This window comes from Pelobates fuscus, chromosome 1 (genome assembly GCF_036172605.1).
Source record: "Pelobates fuscus isolate aPelFus1 chromosome 1, aPelFus1.pri, whole genome shotgun sequence".
Classification (NCBI taxonomy): Eukaryota; Metazoa; Chordata; class Amphibia; order Anura; family Pelobatidae; genus Pelobates; species Pelobates fuscus.
In genome coordinates, this window is record NC_086317.1 from 443,253,889 (window position 1) to 443,271,054 (window position 17,166).

Sequence of the window (17,166 nt, forward strand, 5' to 3'; positions counted from 1 at the left end):
GAGAAACTGCTATGTTTATAATGAGTGTTAATCCAGCCTCCAAATCCTCTAGTGGCTGTCTCATTGACAGCCGCTAGAGGCGCTTGCGTGATTCTCACTGTGAAAATCACAGTGAGAGCACGCAAGCGTCCATAGGAAAGCATTGTAAATGCTTTCCTATGCGACCGGCTGAATGCGAGCGCGGCTCCTGCCGCGCATGCGCATTCAGCCGATGACGCCGCGATCAAGATGGAGAGGAGGAGGAAAGCTCCCCGCCCGGCGCTGGAAAAATAGGTAAGTTTAACCCCTTCCTCTCTCCAGAGCCCGGCGGGAGGGGGTCCCTGAGGGTGGGGGCACCCTCAGGGTACTCTAGTGCCAGGAAAACGAGTATGTTTTCCTGGCACTAGAGTGGTCCTTTAAGGATTTTCTTGAAGAATCAGAAATTGAACTTGAAGATGAAATTTGCAATGAAATTGTAGATCATCTTTGCCATTTAATCACATCTATTAACCCCTTAAGGACGCAGCTTCAGAAGCTGGACATACCCTTAAGGACTCAAGCTATTTTTGCATTTTTTTGCTGTTTGTGTTCAACTGCAATTTGCATCGCTCTCATTTATTGAATCAACACATATTATATATAGTTTTTTAAAGGACAAGATGGGCTTTACTTTGATGTGACTTATACATATATAAAATCTAATTTATTATTAAAAAACATTAAAAAATGAAAAAAATATATATATTTTTCACAGTTTTGGCAATAATAGTGTGTGCATAATATGTCCAGCTTAGGAAAAGTAATTCAAAGTAAATTCATTTAGGTGTCTTGTTTTTCAAAGTGCATAATATGTAACGGATTTCAGCTTATTTTAAAAGTTACAGGTCACAAAATACAAGGAGTAATATAAAATTTAAATGTGAATTTTTTTTCGAAGTTGGTATGTTTGACTCGTAAGTTTGACAGCTGTCACAGAAAACAAAATTGCTACACAAAAGTATATATTTATATAAAGAAGACATCACAGGCTATTTATTTAAGGGTATTTTGACACTTTTTACATAGCCATTTCCCCACCAATCTCTGCTACATATTGTAGTAAAATTGTGTTTTTTCTGTTTTTTGAAATACACACATTTAACAAGGTTTTTTAAATGTGTATTTTGTTAAGCTGCTGTGTGCTATTCCTGGTCAAAATCCCATTTTGTGTTCAGCAACATCTGCTAAGTACAACAATACCCCCATTGTATGCCTTTGCCTCTATTTTGGGAAGCTACAATGAAATATAAGAGGCCAGACTATTTCAGTTTCTACAGTTAGAAAATTCAAATATGGATTTAATGGACCTATGTCTTATTTTGGGGCATTATAGTAGTTTGGTTGTTCAAATGACCACACAAAGGCCTTCCATTCGTGAAAGTAGACACTCCATGGTATCTCATATGGCATATATTTTGCCTTAACGGGTCACCATTTATTCACTATTATATGTCAAAGTTTGTGTTAAAAAAATATTTTCCGCATTTTTTCCTTAAGCATTACATTTGTGCTGGGCATTTTGTATATTTGATATGTTCCACTATGATCAAACACCCCTAATTATGCTCAGCTAAGTCTTCTGAGTAAAACAATACCCCCAATGTATGTCTTTGACACTATTTGGTGACGCTACAGTGCCATAAAGGAGACCTGACCATTTCAGTTTTTAGAGTAGAATTTTGAGAGACGGATTTGCAGGGCTTATGTTTCAATTTGGGCCATTATAGCAGTTTGACTGTTTCAAAAACCGCAAAAAGGCCTACCATTTGTGAAAGTAGACACTCCAGAGCATCTCATATGGCATATATTGTGCCTTAACATGTCGCCATTTTTTCACCATTACATGTCAAAGTTTGTGGTAAAAAAATATTTTTCGCATTTTTAACTTATGCGTTACATTTGTGCTGGGCAGTTTGTATATTTGATATGTTCCAATATGATCAAACAACCTAAATTATGCTGAGCTATCTCCTGTGAGTAAAACGATACCCCCAATGTATGCCTTTAGTCGTATTTCCTGACGCTACACTGCCATATAGGAGACCTGACCATTTCAGTTTTTACAGAATTTTATAGGTTTATGACTCATTTTGGGTTCTAATAGCAGGTTGCTTATTCAAACTTTCCCCACAAAGGCCTACCATTTTTTTAAAGTAGACACCCCAGGGTATTTCAAAAGGCCCATTTTGAACCTTAGGGTGGGATCATTTTTTCGCTAGTGAGTACCAAGTCTAGTAGTAGTAAGCATTTTCTCTGCCTTTTTGACACATACTTTGAGATTTTACTGCATAGTTTACAATCCTTAGGTGTGCTACGGCAGTATAATGCTTCATATGTCACTCAGCTATGTCGTCTGAGTACAGCAATACCCCCGTGTGTACCTTTCCCAGGTATATGTGGATGTTGGAGGGGCAAATTTGAGACTCGGCAATTTCAGGTCTGTTTCAAACTTTGAATTTTTACGCTGGGTCCATGTCCCATTTTGGGTCAAACTCTGAGGCACTGTCTGTCACCTCTGAATCCGCTGTCAGAATTCTCTAACTGTACTTCCTAAGCATTTTGAACTTTTTACACAAGAACTTTAACAAAACAATGTTATAATAATGTTATTTTATTTTTTATTTTTTTACCCCTAGCATACGCACTAAACTCCCCAATTCCCCAGGAACTATCATCCACCCCAATTAACTAAATAAAAGATAAAACATATATATATATATAGTTAGTGGTTAAATATCAGAAGAACTACAACAAGAATATTAATTGTATTGAGAATTTATTGGCCCTGAGTATGAAATAATTGAAAACAGTTCCCAATACAAAGGCCGGGCTGAGAGGGACAATCAGGGCAGTAGAAACTGGTCTCCGTTCGAATGCCTCTCTGGTAACACAGCCTGCACCTTTTCTGGGGGGTCTTTTTTGGGGGGGGTTGGTGGTATCCGAAAGCAGAAGTGACCTGTCTGAATATCTCTGCTGCTAGGCCCTGCTCCCCAGTGTGGCACTCAGTGAGCAGCACAGAAATTAGCTGAAACTGAAATGTAAGAAAAGTACATTTCAGCTGAGGATTTGCCTTTTTGAAAAGGATGAATGCATTGTGAGTAGCCATTTGCATTAAATAAATGCCCACTTTCTTATACCAGGCCCTGGTCTTTCTCATTATCAGATATGGCTGCAGCAGTTGATCAGACAGGTCAACTCCCCCCATGTGTTTATTGTATTGCTTAATGCAGACAGGCAGCCGTCTTGTTTCCTGTCTGCCACGGACTGCGACCCTGCGTGTGTGTTCACTGTGCATGGTAGTCAGTATGAACACCTCCTTTTTGTCTCTGTATTTCAGAGCCAGCAGTTCGTCCTGGCATAGAGCAGCCGTTTCCCCCTTTTTAATTTTTTTCTCTGCCAGAGCCTTGGGGAAGCCAGTGCGTGTCTTGCGGATAGTGCCGCAGACCACAGTCTCAAAACAATATAGCATTTTTTGGAGGGGTATGCTATTGTAATAATTATCAAGGTAGAGGTGGTACCCCTTGTTCAGTAGCGGGTTCATTAGATCCCAAACTATTTTTCCGCTAGTCCCAACTACAATCGGGCAACCTGGGGTTTCCCGGTGGCTATCTTTACCTTCATATACTCTGAAGGTATAAACATACCCACTGCTACTTTCACATAACTTGTATAGCTTGATGCCATACCGGGATCTTTTGGCTGGGATGTATTGCTTGAACCCCAGTCTACCCTTGTATTTCATTAAGGACTCGTCAATACATATATTCTTTTGGGGAGTATAAATTATGCCAAATTCTTTATTAAAATGGTTAATTAGGGGGCGGATTTTATAGAGTTTGTCATACTGCTGATGATCTTTGGGGTGGCACTTCGAATTATCATTGAAGTGCAGAAAACGCAGTACTGATTCGTATCTCGGCCTACTCATGGTCTGAGAGAAAATGGGAGTATTGCATACTGGGTTTTTGGACCAGTACATTCGGATGCTGGGCTTTTTTATAATTCCCATTAGCATGGTTAGTGCCCAGAACTGTTTTAACTCTGGCACACTGGTGGGGTACCAGCTCCCTTTTGTGGCAAGGTGACTTGTTGCATTTTGTGCCAGATACTGCGCTGCATAAATATTTGTTCGTGTAACTATCTGCCCTAAATTTTCATCCCCAAGGAACAGCTCCATAAAATCCTGGGAGTTATAGCTGGTCACGTCTCCCTGAATACCAGGAGTCGCAGTGAACAGAGGGATGTCGGGGACAAAATTGTTAAGGGGCACCCAGATATCAGCGCCAGGAGCAGTGCCAGGGGTATCGTCACTTTCTTCATCTGTGTCTGGCACATAGTCACCCTCTGCACTCTCTGAGGCAGTGTCGGTTGCTAATATATTATATGCCTCCTCGGCACTAAACCTTCTAAGCATGGTGAAAGTTTAAAATTAACTTTAACTAAATAACGTATTTTTTTGTTTTGTTTTTTTAACTTTTTTTTTGTTTTCTGATCTTTTTTTAATCCTTTTTTTTTTAACTTTTTTTTAAAACGTTTTAAAAAATGAACCCCTGTGGGTAAAAACAGAAATCAGATCACCGCTAAACACAGTGCTTACACCTAGCAAAGCAGAAATGCTTTGACTTAACCCCTTAAGGACCAAACTTCTGGAATAAAAGGGAATCATGACATGTCACACACGTCATGTGTCCTTAAGGGGTTAAAATAAACTACCTTTTTGTTCTCTTTTTTCACTTTTTTTTATACTTTTATAAACTTAATAACTTTTACAAACTTTTAATAACTTTCTAAAACTTTTCAGCTTCCTAGCTACACTAATGCTAGATTCCCCAATTCCCCCTAGCTTCAATCCACCCCAGCTAACTAATTAACCCCTTAAATCCGGAGGACGTACTGTTACGCCCTGCAGGAGCCGGCTCTAAACGCCGGTGGGCGTAATTGTACGTCCTCGCTATAATGGCCGCCCACGTGGCCGGCGCTAATCGCCCGCTGCAGATCGCGGTCGGGGGGGATGCCTGGCCCCCCAGGCAACCCCCCCGTGGCCGGTGACCGCGATCTGCAGTCTCTGATCGCAGTGACAGGCTGTCACTGCAATCAGTATTCAGCGTGTGTCAGCCGATTTCAAATCGGCTGACACACGTGGCCGGCGGCTTTCCCCTTGTGCAGATCGCGGTCAGGGGACTTACCTGGCCCCCCAGGCAGTCCCCCTGGGGTCAGTGACCGCGATCTGCTAAGTCTGAGATCGCAGTGACAAGCTGTCACTGCGATCTCAGAGCGCTCTGATCGCAGTGACAGCCTGTCACTGCGATCAGTGTTACATGTGTCAGCCTATAGGCTGACACGTAACTGGCACAATGATCCCCCTGCAGATTGGAAGGGGGGAGTGCTTGTACCACCCAGGCACTCCCCCCTGTGGTCAATTACCCAATCTGCAGGAGGTGATCACAGTGACAGGCAGTCACTGTGATCACTGATCCGGTGTGTCAGCCAGTGATGTGAAATCACTGGCTGACACGGTCTCTGCCCCTCTCCTGTAAAAAAAATAAAATATTAGTTAAAAAATAAATTAAAAAAATACAGTTACAAATAAAATATACTTAGATCATATATATATGATCTAAGTATATATATATATACACCGTATTTTTCGCTCCATAAGACGCACCTCACCATAAGACACACCTAGTTTTTAGAGGAAGAAACCCAGAAAAAAAATATTCTGAACAAACTGTCCCATAGTGTTTCTTACTATGGGACAGTTTGTACAGAATATTTTTTTTCTCCCCTGTCCCATAGTGTCCCCCCCTCCCTCTCCTCTCCTCTCTCCCATTGTCTTCATCTCCTCCCCCCCCCCCTCCCCATAGACTTCATCTCCTCCCCCCCCCCTCCCCATAGACTTCATCTCCTCCCCCCCCCCTCCCCATAGACTTCATCTCCTCCCCCCCCCCTCCCCATAGACTTCATCTCCTCCCCCCCCCCCTCCCCATAGACTTCTCCCAAACTGTCCCCCTCCCCTTGTCCCATAATTACTTACCTGTCTTGCAGCGTTGGCCGGCAGCACAGGGCGCACCGCGGTAGTGGAACTTGAATTTCATGTTCCGGTTTCCGGCAGGACTGAAAGGAAGTGCGCACTCAGCTTGTGCACACTTCCTTTCAGTCCCGCCGGAAACCGGAACATGAAATTCAAGTTCCACTACCGCGGTGCGCCCTGTGCTGCCGGCCAACGCTGCAAGACAGGTAAGTAAAGCTTCATATTCGCTCCATAAGACGCACAGACATTTCCCCTCACTTTTGAGGGGAAAAAAAGTGCGTCTTATGGAGCGAAAAATACGGTATATATAGATACACATAGATACACATATACATATACAGGGAGTGCAGAATTATTAGGCAAGTTGTATTTTTGAGGATTAATTTTATTATTGAACAACAACCATGTTCTCAATGAACCCAAAAAAACTCATTAATATCAAAGCTGAATATTTTTGGAAGTAGTTTTTAGTTTGTTTTTAGTTATAGCTATTTTAGGGGGATATCTGTGTGTGCAGGTGACTATTACTGTGCATAATTATTAGGCAACTTAACAAAATACAAATATATACCCATTTCAATTATTTATTTTTACCAGTGAAACCAATATAACATCTCAACATTCACAAATATACATTTCTGACATTCAAAAACATAACAAAAACAAATCAGTGACCAATATAGCCACCTTTCTTTGCAAGGACACTCAAAAGCCTGCCATCCATGGATTCTGTCAGTGTTTTGATCTGTTCACCATCAACATTGCGTGCAGCAGCAACCACAGCCTCCGAGACACTGTTCAGAGAGGTGTACTGTTTTCCCTCCTTGTAAATCTCACATTTGATGATGGACCACAGGTTCTCAATGGGGTTCAGATCAGGTGAACAAGGAGGCCATGTCATTAGATTTTCTTCTTTTATACCCTTTCTTGCCAGCCACGCTGTGGAGTACTTGGACGCGTGTGATGGAGCATTGTCCTGCATGAAAATCATGTTTTTCTTGAAGGATGCAGACTTCTTCCTGTACCACTGCTTGAAGAAGGTGTCTTCCAGAAACTGGCAGTAGGACTGGGAGTTGAGCTTGACTCCATCCTCAACCCGAAAAGGCCCCACAAGCTCATCTTTGATGATACCAGCCCAAACCAGTACTCCACCTCCACCTTGCTGGCGTCTGAGTCGGACTGGAGCTCTCTGCCCTTTACCAATCCATCCATCTAGCCCATCAAGACTCACTCTCATTTCATCAGTCCATAAAACCTTAGAAAATCAGTCTTGAGATATTTCTTGGCCCAGTCTTGACGTTTCAGCTTGTGTGTCTTGTTCAGTGGTGGTCGTCTTTCAGCCTCTCTTACCTTGGCCATGTCTCTGAGTATTGCACACCTTGTGCTTTTGGGCACTCCAGTGATGTTGCAGCTCTGAAATATGGCCAAACTGGTGGCAAGTGGCATCTTGGCATCTGCACGCTTGACTTTTCTCAGTTCATGGGCAGTTATTTTGCGCCTTGGTTTCTCCACACGCTTCTTGCGACCCTGTTGACTATTTTGAATGAAACGCTTGATTGTTTGATGATCACGCTTCAGAAGCTTTGCAATTTTAAGAGTGCTGCATCCCTCTGCAAGATATCTCACTATTTTTGACTTTTCTGAGCCTGTCAAGTCCTTCTTTTGACCCATTTTGCCAAAGGAAAGGAAGTTGCCTAATAATTATGCACACCTGATATAGGGTGTTGATGTCATTAGACCACACCCCTTCTCATTACAGAGATGCACATCACCTAATATGCTTAATTGGCAGTAGGCTTTCGAGCCTATACAGCTTGGAGTAAGACAACATGCATAAAGAGGATGATGTGGTCAAAATACTCATTTGCCTAATAATTCTGCACTCCCTGTATATACACACACACACATACGAAGTGTATTTAAATATTAATATATATATATTAATATCAAATTACACGTAGACTGATACTGATTAAATATATATATATATAATTATTGTTATATATATTTATATATAATATAAAAAAATTAAATACGTAAAAAAATAAAATTACAAAAATATTTAAAAATAAATAATTAAAAAATATATAGATGTGTGTTATTTCGTTCTAACTGTATTGTGATATTAATATATATTTATATCAAAATACACGTAGAACGAAATAATATATATATATCTATATACATAAATATATATGTTAATATCACTATATATATATATATATATATATATATATATATATATATATATATACACACGTATATATACACACATATGTATATATATATATACATATATTAATTCTACACATATATTTATGTAATAATTTTACATAATTAGGTATCCTAATTAATTACAATTAGCGGTACCTGCCTGACAACCCATGCCGAAAGTATAGGGAATTTAATTTGCTAGCACTATATTTAACCCTATAACTTTCCAAGACACCATAAAACCTGTACATGGGGGGTACGGTTTTACTCGGGAGACTTCGCTGAACACAAATATTAGTGTTTCAAAACAGTAAAATGTATTACAACGATGATATCGCCAGTAAAAGTGACGTTTTCTGCATTTTTCACGCACAAACAGCACTTACACGGACGATATTATTGCTGCAATACTTTTTACTGTTTTGAAACACAAATATTTGTGTTGAGCGAAGTCTCCCGAGTACAACAGTACCCCACATGTACAGGTTTTATGGTGTTTTCAAAAGTTACAGCGTCAAATATAAGGCTTGTGGGAGGCGGAGCCTGACTGCCGAGACAAGCAGAAGCACAATCTTTGAGCTCCCAGCGAAAAACGGGAAAACCGACTCTAATTACTGCAAATCTCACCTCCAAACACAACAACACCGACGAGAGAACATACCCAGCATCATGGGTCGAAAAAGTAAAAAATCGCCGACGGACAGACCAGCTCCGGGACTGACAATTGGAGACATGTGGCGGCAAGCACGCGGCACGGGCGAAGTCAACATGGCGGCTCTCCACGGAGGCTGCTCCGACTTCTACTCGGATGACTGCTCTGGGGATGCGGAGGATGACTACCCCCCAGCTTCGGCCCCTAAGCAAAAGCCGAACCCCACCAAACCAAGGGCTGACACAGACTCCGATTTGGTAACCACCGGGGTCCTGAAAACATTGCTGGCGGACCTGCAGAAAAACATACTCACAGACGTCACCGCTCTCAGAGGTGAGCTGCAGGGCCTGACAGGCCGCATTTCGACACTGGAGGTCTCCTCCCAAGACAGCCAACAGCATATATCCTCACTGCAGACAGCAGTGCAGGATCTCCAACGGCGGAACATAATAATGGAACGGCGCTTTGATGCCCAAGAGGACTCCAGGCGGAGGCATAATTTAAAGGTCAGAGGGATCCCAGACGTGCTGCCGGAGACGGAGCTGCCGCAAACATTAAAACGAATCCTGACTGCCATTCTACCACCCGGCCAGGCCAAGTACATCACACCCGTAGATTCTTTCCGGGTTCCCAAACCTCCCAAGGCCCCAGCTGCAGCCACAAGGGACACCATAGTCACCTTCAGAAGCGGGAAAGATAAAGCGGCGGTCCTCGCGTCCCTCCGAGACAGAACTCCACTGCAACTGGAGAACATGCACCTGACCTTTTACGCCGACCTGTCCGGAGGCACACTAGCCTGGCGCAGGTCGCTTCAGCACTTCACGTCCTTACTCCGACGACACGATATTCCCTACCGCTGGCGACCCTCCCAAACACTCCTAGTACAGCATGAAGGAAAATCACACCAGGTCCACGACACACAGGACGCAGCAAATCTCCTGCGAAATATGGGCCTACCACAGCTCCCTCACACCCAAGCGGGATCCCAAGACCATACCTCCCCAACTCACAGCTGGGACCCGACACGAATTACCACATTCGTGCCCAGGCATAATACGCCGGACGCATACGCATCGATTACCACATAAATGAGGGATACGGGACCCTCCACTTATCCTCACGACACCATGAGCTGCCCGCAGAGACTCTGGGGACCGGCTCATCTTGCCACTGGACTCTCACCCAACTGTTGCTTCCTGGATTCTATGGTTTCTTTGTTTTACTTGTTTCACGGACCGCACACATTGGCCCTGACTTCCTCACCCTACCGCGTTCTACACGACTCGAAGACCGGAGAACCCCAGATCCGCAAACACTCCTTGACTGCCTCCTGAGGATGACTAATCTGGAGCACACCGCAAACACAGATTGATTCACCAAAGACTCACCCCAGCATATGAGGCTATCTTGAGAGGGACATAAACTCTGACACTGAGGCCCACATTTCCTCACCACAAACGGTCACAGAGCCGGTAGCGGACATGGAGGACTCCAGCCCTAGCGGCCACTTGTAGGCTCACCACACCCTTGACTTTCACGCGGACGTACGAACCACCTCCGCTGCTCCGACCATGGAGCCTCTGCACATCTATACCGGGACTCAAAAGTTTGTTTTTATGCCTTTGTTTTTTCCCTCCCTTGTTTTCCTAGGTGCTGCATCACGACAAGGTAACGCCAACCTTGCCTCCCTACACTATACTGCCCATCTGAGTAGGCATTGCTCCACCCGAGGACATCCAGTCCTGCCATACTCTACATGCTAACACTTAGGCCAAATATGCCGCCAGGCCACAGTATATGCCAAGGCGCTTGACCGACACAGGGTCACTGGACTACTTGGGTAACCCGGAGACCCTCCACCAATAGGTAGGCGCTTCCCAGTTTATTAGAGAGCGCACTACACGCTAAGTCAGTAATGGGCGAGAGAGGGACACACACCCACGCACACGATATCACCGACGACCTACATGACGACCAGCATGTCAGCAACACCTTCCACGCATCTGGCACAGGGTGAATGACCCGGACCCTGCAGTGGGAACCGCGAGCCCCATGTTGTGCAGTATATGGGATCACGGGCCCCAATGCAAACTCTACTTAACATAAAGGTGTGCTAAAACAGTATAACGTAATATCCTATGCAACCATGTTACAACGTTCCTTATTCTGTTTATTATTATTTGCTTTTTTATCCTTTTCTATGTCGAACCCAGCAACCATGCTTGAACCGCCCTTAGGCGATAACAGCATGGTCTTGGGTGTTCACAAAGACGGATAGTTGAATCCTGCGTAACTGTATAGCCCAATCTTCCTAATCTGATGTTGTATCGCTCCACTGTCTATCTCACCTATTATTATTAGAGTAAAAGGTACAGCTAAAAGACAACCTATAAAGTCTAGCCAGAAAGTGAACACCTAAGAACGTACGTTGTGCTCTAAACACATGATAGTGATACCAAACAAGTATCTACTCTTGCCTCTGTAACTACAAAATTGTGCATGATCTGACACTGCTATATTTTATTTTGCCTTTTTCAACGTATAAGCGTTGACTTAGCTTGTTCGTTTGAAGAGTTAGTAAGTTATACTTAGGTTTTGAGTGAAAATCCTCCTGCACCCTATGTATGCTCAACATTGTGCCTAGCCACCTAGCGATGACGATCCCTTACACATACCCCAGAAAAGTTAGTTAACCTATGTCTATGCTCGGGGCTCTGCAAAGTATACATTGTACGGTGACATGAGGGTATTGCCAGACCATCTAATCTGAATTGAAATCACACAACACTTGGAAGTTCTGTCCACATGTAAGCCCCTTAATTAATTGATAGAAATGTGCTTGTAATTCTAAACATGTATAGAGACCGTGCTCATGCAGAGGAGACGTATGGTAGGACTACCTGTACAATTCTCCTTCATTGAAACCTAAAAACGTTAATCTTTGTTAAAACTTATACTTAAAAATGTGCCTGTTCATCGACTGCCATGACATGTAATACCTCTGATTGCTAACTTACCTCGATGTCGCTGTTGTGGCGCGCCAAGGCAGTTTGTTCATTTTGTGCACAACAAAAATAAAGAATTTATAAAAAAAAAAATATATAAGGCTTGTGTTTCATTTTTTTCACATTAAAATTCGCCAGATTGCTTACGTTGCCTTTGTGACCCTATGGTAGCCCAAGAATGAAAATTACCCCTATGATGGCATACCATTTGCAATAGCAGACAACCCAAGGTATTGCAAATGGGGTATGTCCAGACTTTTTTAGTAGCCACTTAGTCACAAACACTGGCCAAAATTGGCGTTTTTTGCATTTTTCACACACAAACAAATACTAACGCTAACTTTGGCCAGTGTTTGTGACCAAATGGCTACTAAAAAAGACTGGACATACCCCATTTGCAATACCTTGGGTTGTCTACTATTGCAAATGGTATGCCATTCTGGGTGTAAATTTAATTCCTGGGCTACTATACAGTCTCAAAGGCAACGTAACCAATCTGGCGAATTTCAATTTCAAATGTAACATGCTATATTTGACCCTGTAACTTCCCAACACACCATAAAACCTGTACATAGGGGGTACTGTTTTACACGTGAGACATCGCTGAATACAAATATGTGTATTGTATTGCAGTAAAAGCAAACAGTATTTTGACATCCACAGTTAAAATGTCACGTAGAACTAAAAAAAAAAAAAAAAAAAAAAATTTTCTCCCATTTTTTATATTTTTTTTATATTAAATTATGTTCCATACCTAAATATTTGATGTTAAATGAAAGCCCTGTTTCCCCTGAATAAAATTATATATAATAAGGGGGGATTCATTTAATATGAAAGAGGTGAATTACGGTTGGACAGACATATAGCGCAAATGCCAGGTTTTGTTTACGTTTTGTTCACAACTTGTACATTTGGCTGCGGTCTTAAGGGGTTAACAGAAAATAGTAAAAACAAAAACAAATTAAATATATTTAACCCCTGAGGGTTAAAAAGAAAATAAAGTTAACCCCTGAGGGTGAAAAAAAAACTCTTATCTCAGTAAAGTACTGTGATCAGTATTGTGATCACTGCTGCCAGTGATCAAATGGTTAAACCCTTGTTAATTTTTAAAGGTAAAGGGGGTAAGGTTTTTTTTTAGACTTTTAAACACTTTGTGTCTGTCAGGGACACAAAGTTTCAAACGATCCCTCTCTCTCCACTTCTAATCACACACAGAGGTGGAGGGAGGAGGATCAGAATTCCCAGCAGCACTGTGATCGCTGTGACTGGCTGTCATAGCGATCACATGTGCTGGGACAGCGCTATTGGCTGTTGCTGGGCTTCCTCAAACGCCGAGGCACCCAGCAACAGCGTTAACCCCACGATCGCGGCGATCTGGCGTTAACTTTAGTAATTGACGGAAATTTTCCGTCAAGCGTCCTTAAGGGTAGTTCTGCCTTGACGGAACATTTCCGCCATGCGTCGTTAAGGGGTTAATCAGTATTTTCCATTCTTGAATGAAAACAATAATGAGTGGATTCAAAATCCATTCATAAAAGACAAGCCAGACATTTTTTCTGATGTAGATTTTGAGAATCTGATTGATATAACTTCTGACAGTCAACTAAGCCAAAAATTTAAAGAAGTTTCTCTTATTGCTTTTTGGGATGATTTACGCAAAGAATACCCAGAATATTCCAAGCGGGCAATCAAAGTTCTGTTGCCATTCGCCAGCACATACTTATGTGAAATTGAATTCTCGCTCTGCTACAAAAACAAAGTATCAACTGCAGACATGCAAATACAATTGTCAACAATTAAACCAGATATAAAAATAATTTGCCAGCAAAAGAGATCATTACACTCTGCTCATTGAAAGGTTTCCGCTGCACTGCGCTACGGCACACATTTTTTTTGTTCGGGTTCCAAAGTTTTGCTATACCATGTCAAAGGGTTCCAAGGGAACAATTAATTGGCAAACCCTGCTATAGAGTAGAATGGGAAGCAAAACAAACTAATTTGCAGGCAAATCTGTGTTACATAGCAAATTAATCTTTACCACAGGTGCTCCCCAGGTACAGCAGCAGATTGTAAAATTAAAAGTAACTGGGATGATAGCTCTTTTCTATGGAATGACAGGTGAATGACACAATAAAATGCCCATAGACTATAATGGGAAGCAATATGTGACTTGGAATCTGAACCATGAAACATATCAAGTAAATCTTTTGCTGGCATACTCTCCAGGTTCAGTGTAAATTTTTAAAATTGAGATAAAGTGCGATTATCAATGTTTTATTCTATGGAATGACAAGGGTGAATGACTAAAGAGAATGCCCATAGTGTCACCCAATTAGTACAGTGCCAGCTTTTCCACTAAAAAGCTTATCGGTGCTATCTTTGTGCCCTGGTTCCCAGTACCATCTCTGTCCCCATACAGCTACTCAGTGCCACCTGTGTCCCAAAATAGCTAATCAGTGCCATCTGTGTCCCAAAATAGCTAATCAGTGCCAGGGGCAGATCCAGAACCTAATCTTGGAAGAGGCACTGTTAGTTGGCTGTAATAGGGTGATAGGTGCTCTAGTAGGCGGCAATGGGCTGTAGTAGGGGACTGAGGCTGTAGTGGAGAGGTAGGGACTGAAGTAGGATGGTCAGTGGCTATATTAGGAAGGTAGGGACTGCATTAGGAGGGTTTGGGCTGTTGTGGAGTGTATGGCCTCTAATGAGGAGGGGGTGTTAGGATATCTAGTGGGGGGGTATATGGGCTGTGTTACAGGGGTTAGCGGCTGATTTGGGGAATGGCTGCAATTAGAGAAAATGGCTGTAGTGTTGGGAATATGGGCTGAAATTGGGTAAGATGTAGTGAGGTTGGGGGTATCTGACTGTAGTAGGGTAATAGGGGCTTTGTTTGGAGTGTAGGGACTGTAGTGGGGAATAGGAGCTACATTTAGGGATAGAGGTTGCAGTGTGAATAAGGAGCTGTGGTAGAGGTGTTTGGGGCTGCAGTGAAGGAATAGGGGCTGCTGTTGGATTTAAAGGGCTTTAGTAGGTGGTTTGGGGCTGTAGTTCCAAGTCACATATTGCTTCCCATTATACTCCATGGGCATTCCATTGTATCAGTCACCTGTCATTCCATAGAAAAGAGTTATTTTCCCAGTTACTTTTAATTTTACAATCTGCTGCTATACTTGGGGAACACCTGTGGTAAAGGTTAATTTGCTATGTAACACAGATTTGCCTGCAAACTAGTTTTTATTTTTTGCTTCCCGTTATACTCTATGGGCATTCTCTTTAGTCATTCCATAGACAACAATGATAATCCCACTTAATCTCAATTTTAAAAAAATTGCCACTGAACTTGGAGTGTATGCCAGCAGAATATGTATTTGATATGTCTAATAGTTCTGTCTCTAATTCAAATAGTTTGCTTTCATTATTCTCTATGGTCATTCCTTTCTCCTCCTTTATTGTCTATGGGCATTTCATACTGTCATTCCTTTTAGTAGGTCCCTCTTTGCATGCTCTATGTTTGGCCACATATTGTGACATTTCATAACAGGGCATGTGTGCTGCCATTTCCTACAGCAGTGTCTCAGGCAGCCACATGCTGTTAGCACATTTACATGTTGTGCCCCATGCTCTATACACAGCCTGTAATTTAAATTCAAAAAGGAAAACTATAAGATAACTTTTATTAACTTTAAGAGCTTTTATTGAACTTTAAACTACCCATTAAATGAACTTTTACAGCTGCCCGATTGTGCAGACATCCCATCAGGGGCAGCAACGGAGGATGGTGGCTCCCCAGTTGTTGCAGGCCTACAACTCCCAACATGCATTGCGGCCCCAGAGACAGACAGAGTATTATAGAAGCTGTCTCCCACACGGAGGGGAGGGAGGGCGCCCATTTTGACTAACCTCATCCCACAGAATAGCACGAGTATAAAACCAAGTCACAGTTACTGCGGAATATCTGGGCTGCGCCACAACTTACACGCGGAGCGCTGGCAGCCATCACACGATTCCTCGCTGTCCGCCATTTTGAGAAGAGGAGGCCTTTTTTTTTTCGCGCCGTCTGCCAGAGGCTCCTCGCTCGGGTCACGTGACTCCTCGGTGGGGGGGGGGAGCGAGGCGGCGGTCTGATTGGTCGGGTCACGTGGTCAACCCAGTCAGGGCAGCCTGCACTGTGCCACGTGCTGCTGAGAACGTCAGAGCTGCTATTCTGCAGCTGAGGAGCTGGGGGAAGGAACACTCTTAAAGGGACAATGTCCTAGTAGAGAGGTCACATTGCTGTTTTGCAAAGGAACTGAAATCTGTTCATACTAAAGGGCACCTCAAATGCCAAATATGGCAAATATAGAAATTACATAAAGACAACACCAACACCTAAAGCACTTCAGTTTGCTAAGCTGCACTTGCCCTACAGTAAGCCAGCCGGCCTGGAGAGTGCTCTTAATGATTGCTTTGTACTTCTTACATAATGTGCCTCTCAATGCTTCTTTGAGAAGCATCAGATTGGATAAGAAATTATAAAATAAAAACATTGTGAACTATAGTTGGAAAAAAATATCTAATCTGTTTAATGGCCCTCATAGACTTGCTTTTTATTTCTTAATATTCATAATGCATAAAAAAAAAATCAGGAAAAAATAAATAAAATGACGTGTTCAATATCAGCGGGAAGGAACGATCTCCCAGACGTACACTGTTTAGTAGAGATTCTCTGCCTGAAGTCCATCCACTAATGGCGATATGCTCCTCTTCACGCTATCGCAGAGGTACGGAGCAATGATTGGCTGAGAGCGTCAGCCAATCGCTGCCCCAATTCCTGGTATGAATTGGTACAGCGTGAGGCGGAAGCATCTTTCTGCCTCCACCATATCATCATTGGAGGCTGTCCTGCACGTTGCCAGGAATTCAACCATCTTTACTAAATGGTTAGTAAATCCTTTATTAGTCATATGGGACCCGGGCACAGTAGACTTCAGCCATCTTAGCCATACCCGCTGAAGTTGGCTGTGACCATGAACACAGAATTATTTTTACTTGGCGACCCTTGGTGAACATTAAGTGGTTACCGTTCCTTCATTTTTTGGTTGAGGCCTTCAAGATAAGGCTTTATTAGGATTCATAAAGGGATGGTTAATGGGGGCCAAGAAAATTCATGGTTCTGTGGCCCCTGTCTAACCCCTGGGCCCTAGAGTCACCTTATGGTCAATCATACTCTGCTGCAACCACATGCATCAGTCTGCCGGCAGAGACTAAAA

The 17,166-nt window shown here is 42.7% G+C and overlaps 1 protein-coding gene across 1 annotated transcript in view; it reads right to left on the reverse strand.

Annotated features, from left to right (window-relative positions):
• Positions 1–15,947, reverse strand: part of LOC134583421 (uncharacterized) — a 49,029-nt gene extending 33,082 nt beyond the window's left edge. Inside the window, exon 1 of the mRNA XM_063440365.1 lies at positions 15,894–15,947. Within this exon, the coding sequence (XP_063296435.1) occupies positions 15,894–15,939 (46 nt within the window). The 5' untranslated portion in view covers positions 15,940–15,947. The remainder of the gene's footprint in view (positions 1–15,893) is intronic.
• Positions 15,948–17,166: the final 1,219 nt, after the last annotated feature.